Source organism: Ammospiza caudacuta, chromosome 12, assembly GCF_027887145.1.
Source record: "Ammospiza caudacuta isolate bAmmCau1 chromosome 12, bAmmCau1.pri, whole genome shotgun sequence".
Lineage (NCBI taxonomy): Eukaryota > Metazoa > Chordata > Aves > Passeriformes > Passerellidae > Ammospiza > Ammospiza caudacuta.
The window spans coordinates 10,630,685-10,650,249 of NC_080604.1; the positions used below are offsets into that span (position 1 = coordinate 10,630,685).

The 19,565-nt window shown below is 44.8% G+C and overlaps 1 protein-coding gene across 3 annotated transcripts in view; it reads left to right on the plus strand.

The window, feature by feature from the left end:
* The window catches only part of FLNB (filamin B), a 70,829-nt gene that overhangs the window by 42,361 nt on the left and 8,903 nt on the right, over nt 1-19,565 (plus strand). For 2 of the 3 annotated variants that reach the window (XM_058812990.1, XM_058812992.1), the window contains exons 20-41: nt 80-342; nt 982-1,579; nt 1,799-1,972; nt 2,351-2,513; nt 2,901-3,061; nt 3,743-3,910; nt 5,393-5,516; nt 5,775-5,931; nt 7,505-7,694; nt 9,502-9,749; nt 11,505-11,579; nt 12,287-12,389; nt 13,292-13,432; nt 14,941-15,069; nt 15,548-15,721; nt 15,875-16,033; nt 16,407-16,610; nt 17,177-17,329; nt 17,632-17,754; nt 18,303-18,569; nt 18,803-18,940; nt 19,028-19,143. In XM_058812990.1, coding sequence (XP_058668973.1) covers nt 80-342; nt 982-1,579; nt 1,799-1,972; nt 2,351-2,513; nt 2,901-3,061; nt 3,743-3,910; nt 5,393-5,516; nt 5,775-5,931; nt 7,505-7,694; nt 9,502-9,749; nt 11,505-11,579; nt 12,287-12,389; nt 13,292-13,432; nt 14,941-15,069; nt 15,548-15,721; nt 15,875-16,033; nt 16,407-16,610; nt 17,177-17,329; nt 17,632-17,754; nt 18,303-18,569; nt 18,803-18,940; nt 19,028-19,143 — 4,028 coding nt within the window. The remainder of the gene's footprint in view (nt 1-79; nt 343-981; nt 1,580-1,798; nt 1,973-2,350; nt 2,514-2,900; nt 3,062-3,742; nt 3,911-5,392; nt 5,517-5,774; nt 5,932-7,504; nt 7,695-9,501; nt 9,750-11,504; nt 11,580-12,286; nt 12,390-13,291; nt 13,433-14,940; nt 15,070-15,547; nt 15,722-15,874; nt 16,034-16,406; nt 16,611-17,176; nt 17,330-17,631; nt 17,755-18,302; nt 18,570-18,802; nt 18,941-19,027; nt 19,144-19,565) is intronic. The other variant, XM_058812991.1, reaches the window with a different exon arrangement.

The following is a 19,565-nucleotide window of genomic DNA, read 5'->3' on the forward strand; positions in this document are numbered from 1 at the left end:
GTGGTGTGTGCATGGGAGACTCCTTGGACTGCTGTCTGATGTTAAGTAAGCGATGTAATATGGGTTTTGTCTTTTTCAGGAGTGGAAGTAGGCAAGGATCAGGAATTTGTAATTGATACCAAAGGAGCTGGTGGGCAAGGTAAACTGGAGGTTAATATTTCCAGTCCTATGAGGAAAGCTGTGCCATGTCTGGTGGAACCAGTTCTGGGTAAGGAGTGCAGCACTGCAAAATACATCCCACGGGAAGAAGGACTGTATGTGGTGGATGTGAGTTATGATGGCAACCCAATCCCAGGGAGCCCCTACACTGTGGAGGCCACATTACCCCCAGACCCTTCCAAGGTGAGTGAACAGCATAGGGCTGTAATAGCAACTGACACCTGAAAACTGAGTTGTGGGCTACTGCATGAGACTTGGCTTGGTCTTGGCCAAAACATACCCAGGAACATCCTTATTCAGAGTGCTCAGTGGTTCTTTCTGCAGCCTCTCTGACTTGTAGAATTCATTCCTGTAACACTGTATTTGAAAAAAATGTTGAACTAATCAAAAATATGGCAAATATCCTGCATAATGTAGCAAATTTAGATATCACTCCTAATTTAATAGAAGTCTGTCTGATAAGCATCTCTGATGTATTAAGATGCTATTTTTCTAAGGAAATATATTTCAAGGAAAACATGTGTACAGCCATCAAATATTTTAACATTTCCACCTTTTATTTCCCATGGAAATAGATTTTATACATAGCTGTATAAAAACAGCTATGGTGAGATTATAAATATCCTTGCCTAGAAACCTCTTAGGAGGAGAAGTAACAACTTTACAGTAAAAATGTAGGGCTGAGTGGCAAAGGAGAGAGTGCCTTCTCTGTATTTTTAAGGGCCTGTAAATAGAGTCCCACATACAAGCAAGTCTAACTAGGAAGTCTTCTAGCAGTAACATGGAAAAGGCCATTTAGCTCAACTGCATATTCTCTTCTAGGTAAAAGCTCATGGTCCAGGTCTTCGAGGGGGCCTTGTTGGAAAGCCAGCCCAATTCACAATAGATACCAAAGGGGCAGGAACCGGAGGTTTGGGTTTGACAGTGGAAGGCCCGTGTGAAGCTAAAATTGAATGTTCGGACAACGGCGATGGAACCTGCTCTGTCTCCTACCTGCCTACGAAGCCTGGAGAGTATTTTGTAAACATCCTCTTTGAAGAAGTTCACATTCCTGGTTCTCCCTTTAAGGCAGATATAGAAATGCCGTTTGATGTCTCTAAAGTCATTGCCACAGGCCCAGGTCTGGAGCGGGGTAAAGTAGGCGAGGCAGGGCTGCTGAATGTCGACTGCACAGAAGCAGGGCCCGGGGACCTGAGGGTGGACATGGTGTCAGATACTGGCTCCAAAGCCGAGGTGCAAATAGACGACAACAAAGATGGGACCTATGTCGTTACCTACGTGCCACTCTCAGCTGGCATGTACACAATCAAGATGAGATATGGAGGAGAGCAAGTGCCTAAATTCCCAGCCCGGGTCAAAGTGGAGCCAGCTGTGGACACAAGCAGAGTTAAAGTGTTTGGGCCAGGAGTCGAAGGAAAAGGTGAGATTAACTGTTATCGGAATTTGTAAGACTTGCAGTCCTTTCTGTGTATTCTAAATGTTGAAAGTTGTAAAAGCTGTGCGTGTTTCCATGGTGATCCTTGGACAGACAGGAGTCTCGTGTTCCCAAACAAGCTGTTTATCATGCTGCTTCACCAAATGTTTTGTTGTTGGAATATATTGGACTTCTTGAAGTGACTCTTCAAAACATTTCCTGTAGATGTGTTCCGAGAAGCTACAACCGAGTTCACTGTGGATGCTCGACCTCTAACGAAGGCTGGTGGTGAGCACATCAGGACACAGATCACGAGCCCCTCTGGCTCCCCCACAGACTGTCTCGTCCAGGACAACGCGGATGGAACATATTTAGTGGAGTACACGCCATTTGAAAAGGGTAACCTTGGGGCTTGTTTTCTTTTACTTGAAAGGGGAAAACCAAGAGCAAGCAGCTCTTCTACCACTTTCATTTGGCAAACCCCTGAGGTCTGCCAGTAACTTGTTGGCATCTTTGCAAGAGGTCTGCCAGCAGAGGAGCTAATTCTGCAGGAAGTAGCTCTATTTTAACTTGAAGAACTGGCTTTTATGGTAACTTGTCTTTAGAAGAACAGTTTGTAGATGGAATCTCAGTTACAAAACACTTGTGAAGTCTTGTGAAATGCATGAAGCAACTCTTATCTATATACAGACATTTAAGTCTGTAGCATCTTGTAGAGCTGTGTTAAATTATGAGCATTTTTAGGGAATTCAGGAGATGTTTGCCTCTTTTTAACAGGTCCACACACAGTCAATGTGACATATGATGGTGTGCCTGTGCCAAATAGTCCCTTCAGAGTGAATGTCACAGAGGGCTGCCATCCATCCCGTGTGAAGGCACAAGGACCTGGACTTACAGAAGCTTTCACAAATCAGCCCAATGCCTTTTCAGTTGTCACCAGGTGATGGAGCCTGTTTGATCTTGAACAAATATCGGTGTGGGGGGAGGACTGTAGTGGTGTGTGCAATGCAGGATGCTAAACTCAGTACAAGTATTTATAAAAAGACCAAGCCATGTCCAGTTGATGACTGTGTGTGCTGCCTCATCATCTACTGTGCTCTGCAAACATTTGATATTAGGGATTGATAGTTACTGAGAAGAAAATTCTAGCAAAATTTGAGTGAGGCAACACTGAACAGCTTTGTGTGGCAGCACATGCTGAAGGCTGAACATTGGAAGTTAGGATACCACATTTCCAAAAAGGATGAAAACGCAGCCAGAACATGTGAGGGCAACAAAGCTGCTGTAGAAGCAGGTGATTCTAACAATGTGTGTTTCTGTCTTGTAGAGGGGCAGGAATTGGTGGCCTTGGAATAACTGTTGAAGGACCTTCAGAATCTAAAATTAGCTGTAAAGATAACAAAGATGGGAGCTGCAGTGCCGAGTATATTCCTTATGTTCCAGGAGATTATGATGTTAACATCACATATGGGGGAGAGCATATTCCTGGTAAGAGCTCTTGCTCAGTGGCTTTCAGAAGAGGGATGAAGTCAAACTGTGCACTCGGAGTTCTCAGTTGGCTGCATTTCCCTTGTGCTGTGGGATGTTATGTGATTGTGGCTTTCTGCTTTTCCTCAGAATTCAGGCAGAAAAGGCAGTGGCATTTGCTCAGATGGGTACAGATGAGTGGAACGGGAAAAGGGACACTAAGCCTTGACAAATAACTGATGTTATATACAAGTGGTGTGTAATACTTTAGGTTATGAAAATAGCCCTTTGTTATGTGGATGCATTAACGATCCTGTTCTGCAGTAAGAGGGGATGTTTCCTGTTGTTTCCATTTTCTTTGTTGACATACTGAACACAGCAAGATATAAGGAAATGTATTGCCTCCATGATGCTTCATTTGCACTTCTGGTTTCTTTCATGTTTGGTTTTTTTCCTGAGGTGTGAGAAGTAGATAGGTCACAGATGGTTGACACCAATTCTGTGAAACTGTAGAAGCACCATCATTACATTTCCGGCTTTTGCAGAAGCAGAGGGATGGTGTGGAGGCTGTGGGGTTGTAATTCCTGCCTGCAGCAGAGGGACAGTAACAAAAAAACCCTAAGGAAGGTAGAGAAAAAAGACCTTTTGTTCTCTGTAACTGTTAACCTTGTGGTGTTTAACACTTACCGTGTCAACTTCCAGGCAGTCCTTTCAAGGTTCCTGTGAAGGATGTTGTGGATCCCAGCAAGGTGAAAATAGCAGGACCAGGTCTGGGTACAGCTGTTCGAGCCAAAATCCCCCAGTCCTTCACTGTGGACGCCAGCAAGGCAGGAATAGCACCTCTTGAAGTGGTGGTGACAGGACCCAGAGGTAAGAACCAAAATATTCCATCTGACTGGGCCCATATCTGTGTTTGGGCAGGTTACATGGTTCTGGCCCAGTCTGCAAAGGTGGCAATGCCACTTGAGTGAGCATTTCCCTTGCTCCTGTTCAGCTGTTGTGTGCCCCTTAGCAGCTGACCCACATCATGCTGTGACAGAGAGCTGTGCCCTAGGAAGTGCTGCTTTAGACAGAGTCTTGGATGGCTTTAGCCTGATCTTCAGGGCTGGGAGAAGTGACTAACCATCACCAGTGAACAATTGTGTGTTAAGTTTTAGATATCAAAAAGTAAATCCAGAATCTAACGTGAACAGTGACTTGGGAAACCTGGGTCAGTGGATTGCAGGAGTCTCTGAATAATGGTGAAATTGCTCAGTGGTCCCCAGAGAACAGCAAGGCCCTTCAGGTGATAGCATTAATGGTGTTTGCAGTAACCCAGAAAGCAGTGTCTCAGTGGCAGAGTATCTTGTCAGTGAGGACCTGCTGGCTGTAAGTCTCACCTTGCTGGAGGTGAGAGCTGCCCCTGCCCTGGAGTGTCAGCCTTGCTGTGCAGGTGCCCTGCAGGTAACACTTGTTTAATTCTAGCGGATGAGACGGATTCCCAGGGATGGCGCTCCCCATTGAAAGCAATTTCGGATTTCTTTAAAGGTGGTCCAAAGGGTGACACTGAGACAGGTTTGAACTCTCACTAACTACTGTCAGTTTTGGTTCTTGGAAATCCGGTTGGCAACAGCAAGAATCATCTGCAGGAGGGAGTGGGAAACCAACGGTGTTGCTTTTAGGCTGTGCATGGCAGCTATATACATTTCTTTTGTGCTTGCTTTACCACTAATCCTTTCTGTGTTTTAAAGCCAACTTGTAATTGTAGACTGCTTTGTGTGTTGATCTGAACTGATATGTCACATAATCTTTGTAGATTTAACTTAATGCAAATTGAAATAATTGATCCTGCTTGCTTAGGTCTTTGGCAGCTTGCAGGGTGTTCTTGCCTAGGCAGCAAGCCTGCCTTTCTAAACACCTGATTGTGAAAGACAGCTGGTGAATGCTATACACCAGCTGGCTTTAGAGCTCAATTCTCTGCAATGAATCCCAATAATACGAAGTAATCTTGTAAATGACAGTACAGACAATTATAAGCATTACTCATTTTCTGTCTCAAAAGATCTTCAATGCACCTTTAGCAATTGCTCTCAACCTAGACTGTACCAAAAGGCAGATCTTTTTCCTGTGTTTTCATGCTAGCTTTTCTTTACAGCAAGAAGATGGGAGCCCAGACAGCAGTGGATAAAAAAATCTATCTCAAGTCAATGGCTTTGAATATAAAATAAGGGAAGCTGATCATTGATCCATGCCTGTTGCTTTCATAAAAAAAAAATTGAAATTTGTTATAAATGAGCAGTCCATACTTTAGCTTTGTGCAGCAAATAACTATTTTAATAGCATAGCTGACAAAAAAATGTATTGCTTTTTTAGGAGTTGTGGGACCTGTTAATGTGGTAGACAATGGAGATGGCACCCACACGGTGGTTTACACCCCTATGCAGGAGGGACCCTACCTGATCACTGTCAAATATGCTGATGAAGAGATTCCTCGAAGGTAAGGTGATAAGAGAAACTTTGCAGAACTGAGGATTTAACAATCTAGTGGTGTTCCTCCAGCACATAAGCACCATTTACAGACTGGTGTGGTGCTTTTTACTTAAACAGTGCAGCTTCTTGCATGACTTTATGGTTCAGTGGTGTTTTGAGCCCACTGCACCTGCAGCAGACAGTGTAAGAGGGCTGTATAGCATGTACTGCAGCAACTATCAGCCACTGACTTGGGAGGAGGGAAAATAATGGGTTGTTCTTTTAGTCCCTTCAAGGTGAAGGTGCTTCCTACGTACGATGCCAGTAAGGTGACAGCGAGTGGTCCAGGGCTCAGTTCCTATGGCATTCTAGCCAGCCTGCCTGTGGAGTTTGCTGTGGATGCTAAGGATGCTGGGCAGGGACTTCTGGCTGTACAGATCACGGTAAGTAACAAAACCAAGCAGGACAGGAAACATGTTTTCTAGGTGGGCACGAGTCTCTCCTTTCAGAAGTGTCCACAGCTTCATCCTAACATACCCAATGTCCTGGAGACTGGGCTGCTGACTGGACACTAAAGTCTGGTACAGCAAAGTCTTGCACTCTGCATTTGTGAAGCTCTTGAGAGTGCTTTTGTGAAACTTCTGTCTTAAAGTCATCAGATATACTCTGTTTGGCTCTTGCCTAACCTTGCACTCTGCAAATGCCCAAAATGACATAAGTAATTTCTTGTAAGATTATGGAAATACTGGCATTTGAAATGGAGGCGGTCTTCTAGCATATTCAGCAAGGCCATGAGATAACAACCACTCTGAGCATCACGTTATGATAAATTAGATCACACATCTCCCTCAAGGTTGCCAGAAGTCATAAGCTGCTTAAGGAGATACTGCAGGAATGTTTTGATTTGTCTTTGTTACTACTCTTTCCAAAGTTTCTGGTGCCTGGACTCTGTGGCCTCAGTGAAAAGGTGTCTGATTAGTGGACCATAAACCACATAGCTGAGCTCTGGCATGCCTAGGTCATGGTATGCCTGGTTGTACTTGCCCTTCTGCATTCTTGCTCCTGTCCTGTCTCAACGCCTGCTCAGGTGCACCAAAGCAGTTGCCATTAATTCTGGTGTGCAAGTGTGCTCTTAAAGGATCCGAAATGCTTATCAGAGCTCCCAGCCTGGCTGGGGCTTTGAAGATCAAGTTCCACAAGTCCTGTATGGTAGAAGTGCATTAGGTGATCCTTCTGGCAGCATTTGTTTGCTTCTTATTCTAAGCTGTCAAATGTTTCACAACCCTTCCTGAAAGAAGTAAACTCTTTCGTGCTGTACCTAAATATCAAGTCCTTTGCAGCTTATACTGTACCCCAGGCAGCATTAAGTCATAAAATACAAAATTGAGTCAATATGTGATTCCCTATAAACAGGCTTGGAAGGCTTTCTAAAATGCTTTTTGCTTTGCAGCTGATGAGAAATGTTAGTTGAAGGGGCTGCACAGACCTGCTTTTAGCTGTAGACATTGCACTGTGCCAGCAGCTGGATGCCTCATGCAGGAGGGCTGACAGCAGACTCCAGTAAGGCTTCCCCCTGCCCTCAGACCCTTTGGGGAGCAGCTGCCCAAGGCTAGACAGTGCTTACTCAGGACAGAGCTGCACAGTGTGACTGTCCATTTGTGCCTCAGGGAACAGGGAAGTATTCTTAATTTCCATCAGCAGTTTGACAGTGAAGCCTGAACTTCTTACAAATAATATCAAATTCATTAAAATGGCTTGCTGATCTTATAAACATTCGCATATCAACCAAAGAGTAGTTAATGATAGTACTGATTATTTTGTAGTGGTCTGATATCTTTCTGCTCCTAATACTCTGCTCTTGTTACAGTCTTTGAGCAAAATATCTCTAAACTTCAAAAAGCTGCAATTCTGTATCTGTTTGAGACCACTTAAGTGTGGTTGTGAGCAGATTTGATGTCCAGCTAAGGAAAATCAAAACCTTCATAGCACTTAAATCTTCTGGTTTGCATTCCTCAGGACCAAGAGGGCAAACCCAAGAGAGTGGACATTCATGACAACAAGGATGGCACTTACACGGTCACCTATGTCCCTGACAAGACGGGCCGCTACACGATCGGCGTTAAGTATGGGGGAGATGATATCCCGGCCTCTCCCTACAGGATCCGGGCTTCTCCAGCTGGGGATGCCAGCAAGTGTTTGGCCACAGGTGAGTGCTGGACTCCTCTCTTTGCTGTTGTTTGTTCTGGGTGTAAAGCTGCCTTCTGAGCATGGTACAGTAGATGTGATGGGTGTAGAAGACATGCTTGAGACTTGTGTAGTCTGGCTGCTCTTACACAGAAGGGGTGTTCCTAAAGATAAAGAAGTGTCCACCCTGTGGGTGAGCAGGGATCTGTTTCAGTCTCTAGCAAAATCTGTCAGACTGCCTGGGCTGTTATAAATAGCCAGATGCAACTGTCTGATGCTTATTTTGGCATCAATAAATCTAGCTGAGAACTTAAGTGAATGTGATTTAAAAATAACTCATATATGTGTGTCCACTGCATCCTGTTCCTTGCACAGTGAGCATTCCAAGAAGCTTTTCATTGCAAGCTACAACAGAATTAATTCTGAGGATGGAAATAGCTGGTCATGTGCAAAGGCTATTCAGGCTAGGTGTTATTAGTGAAGGTTTCTGCTGTTTTTCTGTGTGGTCAAGATTGGCCTGGGTCTGAACGGGATTTTGGGAAGAAGAGAACCTAAAGATAAGATATTACTACGACTCAAAAAATCATTACCTTGGTGTAGGAGTTCTCCAGATTTTTTGCTGTAGGAGGACACAGGGTGTTCATCACGTGGCTTTGGGTGGTCACTGTGGCATGCTCCCACCTCCCAGGAGGCTGTGGCAGGGAGCTGAAGTGGCAGGAACTAGTTACAAGAATACCACTGAACATTAAGTCCTTTGATTGTAGAGTAAATAAATAAAATAGGCAAGGCCAAATTGAATGGGGAAACTTAATCTGTTGTTGTAGACCTGTGAGAGTGTGTGGGCATTGTGCAGTTAGAGTGCACCTGAAGCCTGTCCATGAGCTGGCTGCTATCAAATTGTTTTAAACAGAAATACATTCCTGACACAATGGAAGAAAAAAAGAGATATAATCAAAAAACGAAGAGATATCATCAAAATATGTTTAAAAGATGCCTTGATGGGTAAATCTGATACTCTTCAAAGTAACTCAAGTCACTAACTATTGAAAGTAACTGAGATGGAGATTACTGCCAGATGCCAGCTAAAATTTCCCATTTCCAAGAAGTGCTTCTGATTCAGTGCTGTAAAGCTGAAATGCAATCATTGTAGGAGTAAGTGCTGGAATACTGCCAATGTATTAAACCAGCAGGTTCATTGCCAGTTGAAAATGAGCCATTTACCTGGTAACAAGTGAGGGTCAGAAGCAGGAGTACTCAATATGTACTACTGCAAATAAGACATAATAGTTCTCATTTAAACACAGTGTTCTTCAAGCTAGATCTGATTGCTTCAATTCTGGTATTGTTACATGGTGTTCTTTTTTCGGGATGTGTGGCAGAACAGTGGAAAATCTTGTGTGGGTAATGGTGGAGAAAGTGTGGCCATGGCTGCTACTGTGCCCTTTTATATCTGCTTACAGAGAGAAGTTTATGTTAAAGCAGTGAAGCTGAGTTGCTGGCAGAAGAATGTGCCTTTGGCTCTGCATAAAAGAGTAGGATGATAAGAGTATGGGTTAAGGCATTGCTTTCTTCAAACTTAGCTTTTTTTCCTCTCTCTTCCCATCCAGCCTCTCTGATTGCAGAGGAGAAGGAGAACCGGTAGCCAGCTCTAGCATACCACTGTGCTGACCAGTTTTACAAATGTCTCTTGTTGTACATCTGCTCCCAAAACCACATCTGTGGCTCCCTGGGACCAGTGCCTTGGTGCCATGCTCCCCAGGCACCTCACAGGCAGTCTGCCTGGGAAAAGTGTCCTGTGAACACTTTCTGTAACTAAAATTGCCTTGTAGGTCCTGGAATTGCACCCACTGTGAAGACTGGTGAGGAGGTTGGTTTTGTGGTAGACGCCAAATCAGCAGGGAAGGGAAAAGTGACGTGTACCGTCCTCACGCCAGATGGGACAGAAGCTGAAGCAGATGTTGTTGAAAATGAGGATGGGACTTACGATATCTTCTACACTGCTGCCAAACCAGGGACCTATGTGATTTATGTCCGCTTTGGTGGGGTGGACATTCCCAACAGTCCTTTCACCGTCATGGTAAGCAAGTTCTGCTTAGCCAGTTCTGCTCCAGAAGTACCTCCCACTTGGATCTCTGCTGCTGTGTTTTATTTAGCAATAGGTTAACTCTGTGTGTAAATGTTCAGATATTTATTAGGCTAGCAGGAGCTAATGAATCTGTGTTCCTTGCAGAGCTTATTTTGAGGAGGCAATATGGTTAAGTGAAGTGGGATAGAAACCATCAGAGGATGAAGACTTGGCTTTTTGGAAGAAATTTGTTTTTCATTTCCTGACCAAGTAGTTCTTTTCCTAAATGATGTAAGGGTGGTTGTAATCAGCTTCTACAACTAATTATGTTGGCCATTGTCAGATACAGTGCTCTGCCTTCTCTGTCTCTCACTTTTTATTAAGATGATCCCAAAATAAGCAACGGTCTGCTGACAGATCCCAGGGAAGCAGACCGTTAGCTCACACTTAAAAATTATTTGTAAGTGCTAGTTAAACTGTTGTAGCCAAATTTTCCCTCCTTCTAATTATCTTCCTTCCTGTGTGCAGCACTCCACATTTAGCAAGCAATACCCCAGTCCCCTGAGAAGCAGACCAGGTGCCTCTCAGGGCTCACAGAAGCCCTTCTTGTGAAGAACATCTCTCTGTGTTGGCAAAACAATTCTCAGTCTTGTAATCTCAGCCCAAGCAGCCTCTGGTGCATCCTGAAATCACAGGACTGTACTGAGTCCAGATGGGGCTCACGGGCGAGTCCCTAGGGCCAGCACCTCTGGCTTTTCCTACCTGTCATCCTGGCAGATTGCTATGGGTGGCTGAAGATTTCCTTGAGAGAAACAACTCCCTTGGTCACTGCTCAAGGTTCACCACAGGAAATGCCTCTTGAGGTCAGGGAGCCCAAACCTGGCCAGCCAAAATTCCCACTTCCTAGCTGACTGATACATTATGTGTTTGACTTGGGTGTCTCAGCTGGGGACAGAGAACACTGAAACAGCAGCATTTCTGTTTTGCGTTGGTTTTCTCAGTGGAGTCCATCCATGCAGAAGTTTCCAGTGGGTTGTTTCATTAGGGTGGTTTGCAGTGCTGTAAATGGGAGGAGGGGCTGGGATGGCTGAGCCTGGGGGAGCTGCCTGCGTGGGTGTTAGTCCCAGCTACTCAACTTGGGTTAATGGGAGAGATGGGAATTTGCAAGTCGTGCTCTTGGCACACTTGGCGAGGAGAGCGGCTGCGCCAGAGGAAAACACATTTGGTGCCTTGACGACGCAGTCCCAGCTATGAATCAGAAGAAAGGCTTTGCTGCTATGGCTGGATGTGGGCTGGGTCATTCACCCAAGTGCATGAACCAGAGCAGCCTTCCCACAGCAGCTAGCTCCCCTGCCGCCCAGCTGGCGTGTCATGGTGCACAGCACTCAGGGACCCCCATCTTAGGTTTAAACCTTTCCCTTCCCTCACTGCATCAGTCCCATAAGAAAGCAACTCTAATATTCAATTCCACCAGTGTTCAGGCAGAGCTTTCCACTTCCCTCCCAAGCATGCAACAATGGCACATACTGGCTTTGTCCCTTTGCTGTGCCACTGGTGGCTTCCTCCAGTGCCTGCGGATGAGGGCAGTTTCCCAGCTTCCCTGACTGGATCTGGGTCTTTGCTATGGCAAGAGGACTGGGAGGGCTACACAGTGGGAGGAAGGTGTTGAACTGGAAGGAGCAGTGTGTTCTGAGCTGTGAAAGGTGGGAGTGCCTCCATGCCAGAATAACATCTAATAACAACTAACGTGCCTCTGCCCCTGCCCAGGCTGTAGATGCAGATGATGTCGCCGCACAGTCGCAGGAGCCAGTGGGCGCTTCCCCGCCCGGATTCCGCCCTTGGGTACACAATTTTTACATTTTTCAGCTCCCCATCTGTGTTCCATTTCAGATGACAGCCTGCTTCTTGGGACTGCTTGATTGCTCTGGTCATTGTGTTCATTCTTTCTGTTTCATCAATTGTTTCAATTGTTCTTGAGATCCAGACCTTGTTTTTTCTTTGCTGCTTGAAGGGAGTCTCCAAATAAACTCATGTAAACATGAAGAGGATCATTGCACCCACAGCTTCCACTTCTGAAATGTCTGCTGTTGGCAAAAGCACCCTGAGTGCACTGCTTTGTTTTCCCAGTAAAATCACAGTGTCTTGAGTTCAGAGTCGCATTGTGAAACTTGTTTCTTTTGTCCATTTTGTGTTGCAATCATTCTGCCCCATTTAAAAATCACTTTCTCTTCCAGGCCTTAAGCAACTAAATCCTTTCAGATGGAGCCACTTTGGGTCTTGTGTGCACTACATTGTCTTCCATCCCTTTGTGTTCCATTTTTATCTCTTCCTTTTTTCCAGCATGTCTTCCATCCACGCCGTGTTTGATTTGCTCTGCTCTGCGGTGTGGTGTAAAGGAGAGCTTGGCCGGACACTGCTCTGGTGGAGCCCAGTCCTTGGCTGGCTGCAATAATCACACTCTCTTCTGCTTGTGCTTGCAGTGGAGTTGCTCAGTACTCATTTGGCTCTACCAGCCCTTTTGAAGTGACCCATCTTTTTGCTTGCTTTAGGTTACAGAAGAAGCTTATGTTCCTGTTGGAGACATGAACGGCATGGGGTTCAGGCCCTTTGATATGGTTATCCCATTTGCTGTAAGGAAAGGAGAAATAACAGGTACCTGGAGTGCCTCTCTGGGAGATCCATGCTTTTTGTTAGCATGTTTATCCATTTGCAGTTAACAGACTGGGTGGTCTAGACCACAATGTGTGTGGGAGGTTTGTATCCTGCCAGCAATATAGCTGTTTAACTTCACATTGAGTGGCATCCGCTGAGGATGAGTAGGATATGGCCCTTCAATGGTTTGAATTAAGTGAGAGGATTCTTGGTGTGTTGCTGTGGTCTCAGTGCTAGGCTGTGAGCTCCTGCACTATAGGGCCTATTGATGGTTTTTCCCTTCTGGAGCAGCTACATGCATCCTTGATAAAGCTCCATTATTTCTTTTCTGCAGATGCTATAAAGCAGTTAATTCTGCATTCCTGTGACACATACCTTCTCCAAAGCAGGTGACCCCTCTTCTACAGGTCTGGCAGCTGAGAGCATTGCTCCAGTAGCACCCTGGTTGCACTAAGCTCCTGTACGCAAGGCCTGTGTCCCCTCTGCCCTCTAGCTCAGCAATCCCAGCCCAAGCCCTGGCCTGTCCCAGCTTGAAGGAACAGTCAAATTTTCCTTTTCAAAAGTGCAGCAGAGAGAGGGACCATCTTGCTAAGAGGTAGATCAGTGCTTTTTATGCAGCTTGCTGTGAAAAGCTGCATGGCTGCAGAAAACAGCCCTGCCTGCCTATAGAGTTTGTAAGGTCACAGGACTGTTTGCCAGATGTCTACCACTGCCTTGTATTCATGTAGCTTAAGTAGAAAACATGTCTGGTTAGTGTTCCCATTAGTCTCCTATTTGTGCCTGTGGGTAAGGAATTTAACAATTTAAAATGCTTGTTTAAAATGGCTAGACAATTCTCTGTGGGTGGGAGAGGGGAAGCAGGCAGCTTCTCCCTCTGTAACTCCCATGGTGGCCTTTTGTAGGTGAAGTACACATGCCCTCTGGAAAGATGGATACACCAGATATTGTGGATAATAAAGATGGCACAGTAACAGTGAAATATGCTCCTACTGAAGTTGGGCTGCATGAAATGCACATAAAATACATGGGAAATCACATCCCAGGTAAGTCTGACAAAGCAGGCAATGCAGATCTGAGTGCAGAGTCCTGCTGATGTATCTGCTCCCTGGTGAGGTTCTGTAGCTAAGTTATACATGCTGTGGAAAGATCTGCCCAGGATATTTTACCATTCAGCTGCCCATTCTCTGCAAGCAGTGCAGAGAGAACTAAAGCAAAGGAGTAAGTGCCAGCACATATGAGCTTCCATTGTGGTTTAATAGTACCAGCCAGGCTTAAAATGGATTTTGGTTTTGGGGAAACTAGCTTTTGTGGCATTTTATTATGAAAAAGAAACATACAATTTTCTAACTACTAGTTTTTCAGGTTGAAATTTACTGCCATGGTGCTCAGCAAAACTACTGGTTACAGTGTGTGTTTATCCTTAAAACTGCATTGGCAAAAAAATCTCAAAACTGTGGGGATAAGTGATTGGTTGAAATACTGTAGTTACTGTTTCCATCTGATTGCCATAAAATAAAACACACATGCATATTATGCTGTAATCTTTCTTCCTGGCTGCTTCTTAACAAACAGAAACCACTGCATTTCATTCCATTTCCTTTTGTCTTTGCTCCCCCAGCTCCCCGGTGGAAGCACTGCCTGGCCTGGAGGCTGTGGCTGCCCTGTGGTTCTCCAGGCATGCTGGCTCTGGGGGGCTGGGCAGAAAGGGATGTGTAGATAGGAGACAGAATACCTTCAGCATTGCCTGAGAGGGACTGCTGGTTCTGTTTGTACAGAAACACAGCATAACTTAGGCTGAAGTGGGGAGCTCAGTGCTGTGTGGTGTTGCTTCAATCTCTTCAGCACTTTATGGATATAGCCCCCCCATAAGTGCTGACCTGTCTGCTGTATTGGTTCACTAACACCATTACCCTGTGCTGGGGTGGAGAGATGATGTGCCACAATGTTTCTTTCTTGAAGGTTGTCATGAATCAAACTTTTTACTGTCTCAGCTGCAAAATCTAACTTTGGACTGAAGAGCTATCTGTGCCTTTTTTTGAAACCATTCTTGATTGTTAGTGACTGTGCTTTTTGTTCTTGTGCACCAGCTTAGCTAATCTGAGGCTGGCAAATACATTCTTGGATACCCTTCAAATTTGCTAGTTCAGGTTCATTGAGTCAGACAATGTGCTGTGCTAGTTCCTAATTCTGTGCTACTAAAATTCAGAATCAGTGCCTGAACTGAAAGCCTGCTTCTGAGTCATGTTCTGATTTAATGTGCTAAAAATAAACTTGCAGTGAGCAAGACCCTTTACAACATCATTTAAGCTTATTATCTCTGGTAACTAGAATAACATTTACTCTTCCATGACTGACTGTGGCACAAATTGTGGAGAAGTGTCTTTTGAGGATGGAAACAGAGGCTTATTTGGTTTTTAAGTGCATTACAGTCACAGTAAGGTTTTTCAGATATCATGTAATGAGAAGGGCGTGCAGGAACATGGGTATCAGTTCTTGTAGTCCAGACCACTCATCCTTAAAAGTGCTTCTTTTTGGTTTTTTTCCCCTTTAGAGAGCCCTCTGCAGTTCTATGTCAATTACCCCAACAGTGGCAGTGTGTCTGCTTATGGGCCTGGCCTCATCTATGGGATTGCAAATAAACCAGCAACTTTCACCATTGTCACAGAAGATGCAGGAGAGGGTAAGTCAGTTCTTTAAACCCATCCTACCCTAAACAAGGAGCTTCTTGGTAGTGTAATACACATTGGCTTTGATTTCCATTTATCTGTCCAACTGTGAATCTCTGTGGTGCCACACAAATGACTTATGGAAATATCAGGATGTAACTTGCAGAAAAAGCTGGTTTATTATCCCTTCCTGAGAGCAGTAGATGTACCCTGTGGTACTGGGTGCATATTGTTTGTTCAATTAAAAATAAACTGAAAGCAGCTTAAATCTAGGGTTGATGACTGGATGTGGAATCACTGTTCAGGAAATCTAAAGGCTGAATAGAACTGTGGCTGTAGTGGGTTGGTCTGAGCTGGTTTGCTGCTGTCCATTGAAAACACACATTTAAGCTCCATTTTCAGTACCAGGCACTGGTTATTTCTCTTCGGACCAAATCTTTGGACCTGGTGTTCACAAAGATTTACAGAAGTGCCACTCTGCTTTTTTCCTAGGTGGACTGGACTTGGCTATTGAAGGACCTTCAAAAGCAGAGATCAGCTGCATTGATAACAAAGATGGGACGTGCACAGTCACGTACCTGCCTACTCTACCTGGAAACTACAGCATCCTGGTAAAATACAATGACAAACACATTCCAGGCAGTCCATTCACAGCCAAGATCACAGGTATAAAGTTTAAACTTCTGGAAGCACTTCATATTAAAAATTAACCTCTGATACCATGAGGAACCTGGTTTATGGCAGGAATTTGAAGTCCTCTGACTTGTTCTGCACTTAACCTTGTAATGTTTTGTGACTCGTCTCTCTTTATGTGTTCAGATGATAACAGAAGACGGTCTCAGGTTAAGCTTGGTTCTGCTGCTGACTTCATGTTGGATATCAATGAGACTGATCTCAGTCTCCTAACAGCCAGCATTAAAGCCCCATCTGGTCGTGATGAGCCTTGTCTTCTGAAGAGGCTGCCCAATAACCACATTGGTAAGATCTGAGAGATTAATGTGATAGTCTTTACTCCAGTTTGCTTTACTTTGTAAAATGACTAACTTCTGTGCCCCTTCCCAGAAGTGTGTTGTTGAACCAAATAGTTGATAGTGTTTGCTACAGTTGTCTAAAGACAGAAAAGTATGAAGAGTGGCCTCTTGTTTTCGCTTGCATGTGACGTGCCAGGTTGCAGTTGAAGTGGGTTTTGTCATCATATATGAATGGCCTTGTGGTCTACTTGAGAGCAACACTTCAACATGAGTAGAGACTGCTCTTCCAGTATTGCATTTTTTGGTATGATTAAGGCATTTAAATCAAGTACAACGTGAATAAAAACTGAATCAATTTCTCACATTTCTCTGATTTGTAGGCATCTCATTCATTCCACGGGAAGTAGGAGAACATCTGGTTAGCATCAAGAAAAATGGGAGCCATGTACCAAACAGCCCTGTGACAATCATGGTGGTCCAGTCTGAGATCGGGGATGCCAGACGGGCAAGAGTTTTTGGACGTGGCTTGGTAGAAGGACGAACCTTTGAAATGTGTGACTTCATTGTAGACACAAGAGATGCTGGTTAGTGCCCTCACAAAGGGACCCTGAGATGCTATGAGATATATATTGACTCTCCACGAGAGCACTGCCTCCCTCAGCATGCAAACACCAGGTCACAAGCTGCAAAGCAGCAGCTGCCATTAAGCACAGTCATTGCTGTCAGTTATTAACCACAGACTGTGCTATTTTAGAATATGCTTTGTAAGGTCCTGGCTCATGTACCAACAGGGACTGTCACTGAGGTGGTGCTGGCTCTAGTATCATTTGGTATTGCAAGAAGGAAATGAGGAAGGTAGTTATTTCCCTGTTAGTTTAATGTGGAGCCTTGGATAACTTTTTAGCTTGGTAGATAACTTCTCAACATTTTTGAAAGAAAAAGGGATGTGGTCAGAGAATTTTAGGAGCTGAATGCATGCTGTGCCTCTGACTGATTAGGAGTACAGAAATGCCATTAAGGCATCATGCAACTCCCATGTGCCCATTATGATACAAACCTACCAACTAGCACCTGCCATGACTTTGGACTATTTTATGTCAGATTTAGAGTAGAGCTTTGGAAATCTGAGGCTAACTTATCTATATTGTAGGTTATGGTGGGATCTCACTGGCAGTTGAAGGACCCAGCAAGGTAGAGATCCAAACTGAAGATCTAGAAGATGGAACTTGCAAAGTGTCCTATTTTCCAACTGTTCCTGGTGTGTACATTGTGTCCACTAAATTTGCAGATGAACATATTCCAGGTAAGCAGAAGTGTTGGGCAAATTTTTGATTAGTACAACAGAAGTCTTATCTGGCTGCCCAGTGCTCTGGAACTGTGGGTGGGCTGGGTGATCTGGCTTGGACCATAAGTCCCAAAGATTCGAGGAGGTTTTCCCCAGGCAGCAAGCATCCAAAACTGTTCTGGTTACGTGCATGTATTTGACTTGGGCCTGACTGTTAGCTGGGCATAAAAGTTCCCCTGTAGTCAGAGGAAGCTTTCATTTCTGCCCTCAGTGGTGTGTGTAATAAGCAGAGGAGGAGTGACTTGCTGTGATACTTACAGGCAGCCCATTCAGTGTGAAGATAAGTGGTGAAGGAAGAGTTAAGGAGAGCATCACACGAACAAGACGGGCTCCTTCTGTTGCAACAGTAGGAAGCATATGTGATCTGAACCTAAAAATCCCAGGTAAGCAACAACATCCTTATCCCCAAAACCACAACTTGCTCTTGTATAGCATGGGGTACTTGAGACAGGGAAAATACAAACTTAAGTTGTGTAAGGACATCCTCATATTAACATAGCTTAGGGAAGAAACACTGGTAATGTGTCTTTTCAAACAGTTAAAAATAAGGATAACCATGATCAACACATGAAAAAATAAATACTGGTGAGGCCTTAATTTAATTTATTCTGTGTACAGCAGGCTGCAGAGTGGGCTGTACAGCTCACTTTAGCTCCAGGGTTTTGAGATCATGTTGGCTGTTAAATGTTTGTACTGCTGTCTGGGAACTGTGAATCATGTAGGCCAGGCTTAGCTGGCTGCACTTATCCAGCCACTTCATCTGCCTCTGTAGCACCTGGGAAGCTGCAGCTGGCCAGGTTTTCTGCTCAGAAGCACACAGATAGCTGTGTGCCTCTTCTGTTATTTGTACTGAGTAATCACTTGAGCTCAGGCCCTGCTTCCAAAACCCTTTGTCACTTTCTAATCTGCATTTTTTTTATTCTCTTGCTAGAAATTGATTGTGCTGATATGACAGCTCAGGTAACCAGTCCCTCTGGGAGAAACTTTGATGCTGAAATTGTAGAGTGTGACAAAAACACCTACTGTGTCCGCTTTGTGCCACAAGAAATGGGGGTCCACACTGTGGATGTCAAATACAAAGGGCAGCCAGTGCCAGGCAGCCCCTTCCAGTTCACCGTGGGGCCACTGGGCGAGGGAGGAGCCCATAAAGTGAGAGCTGGAGGCCCAGGGCTGGAGCGTGCAGAGACAGGTGTTCCAGGTGAGTCCTCTGCTCTCAGTGGGCTCCACAATCTGCTGGGTGCAGGTCTGCAGTGCAGTGTTTTGGCTAACAGGAGCCTCTGAAATTGCTAAGCACTATCTCCTGGGATGATGGGATGAGCTACCATTCTTCAAATATGCTCAACTGGGGAACTTTACAGTCTGTTAGGAGGAAGCTGCAACCCAGCAGCAGCAGCAGACTTACCCTTGTGTGTGCTCTCATGTGCTTCACAGCTGAATTCAGCATATGGACACGGGAAGCTGGAGCTGGAGGACTGTCTATCGCTGTAGAAGGCCCAAGTAAAGCAGAAATCACCTTTGATGACCATAAAGATGGATCTTGTGGTGCATCATATATAGTTCAAGAGCCAGGTATATACTGAGACCAAATCAAATGGAAACAGAACTGATTGTGACTTTCAAAGAAACTAAACACTCACTGCTCTCTTCTCTCTGCAGGCAACTATGAGGTGTCCATCAAGTTCAATGATGAGCACATTCCTGAAAGCCCCTACCTGGTTCCTGTCATCGCCCCCTCCGATGATGCTCGCAGGCTCACTGTCACTAGTCTTCAGGTGAGACATAAGGAAACATCTATACAACTTACCACAGAGACTGATTTCGTCCTTGTTCTCCAAAACCAAAATGGCTGTCCTTTCTTCTAAGTAATAGCCTTGTCTTGGTTGGTGCTTGTCAAGCTCAGCTTGCAGCCAGAGAGATTTTTGGCAGCGGGCCCCTGGGTAGCTCTGGCTAGCCAGAGTTTGAAGGCAGAAGGCTCAATTGAGCATGTTACAAGTGATAACACTTGGCAATTAGGAATAAGAGGCTCCAGAAATAGCATTGGAGGAGCTAAGGCATGTTTCCCGTGCCATTAGCTAGGGGAAGGACAAGGAGAACTAAAATTTAGAGGTGAACCACCAGTGATTGTGCTGGTACCAAGTTCCTCATTTGGAACGTGCGTGAAGAGCTGCATTTCCATGGGTGAGGTAGCACAGGG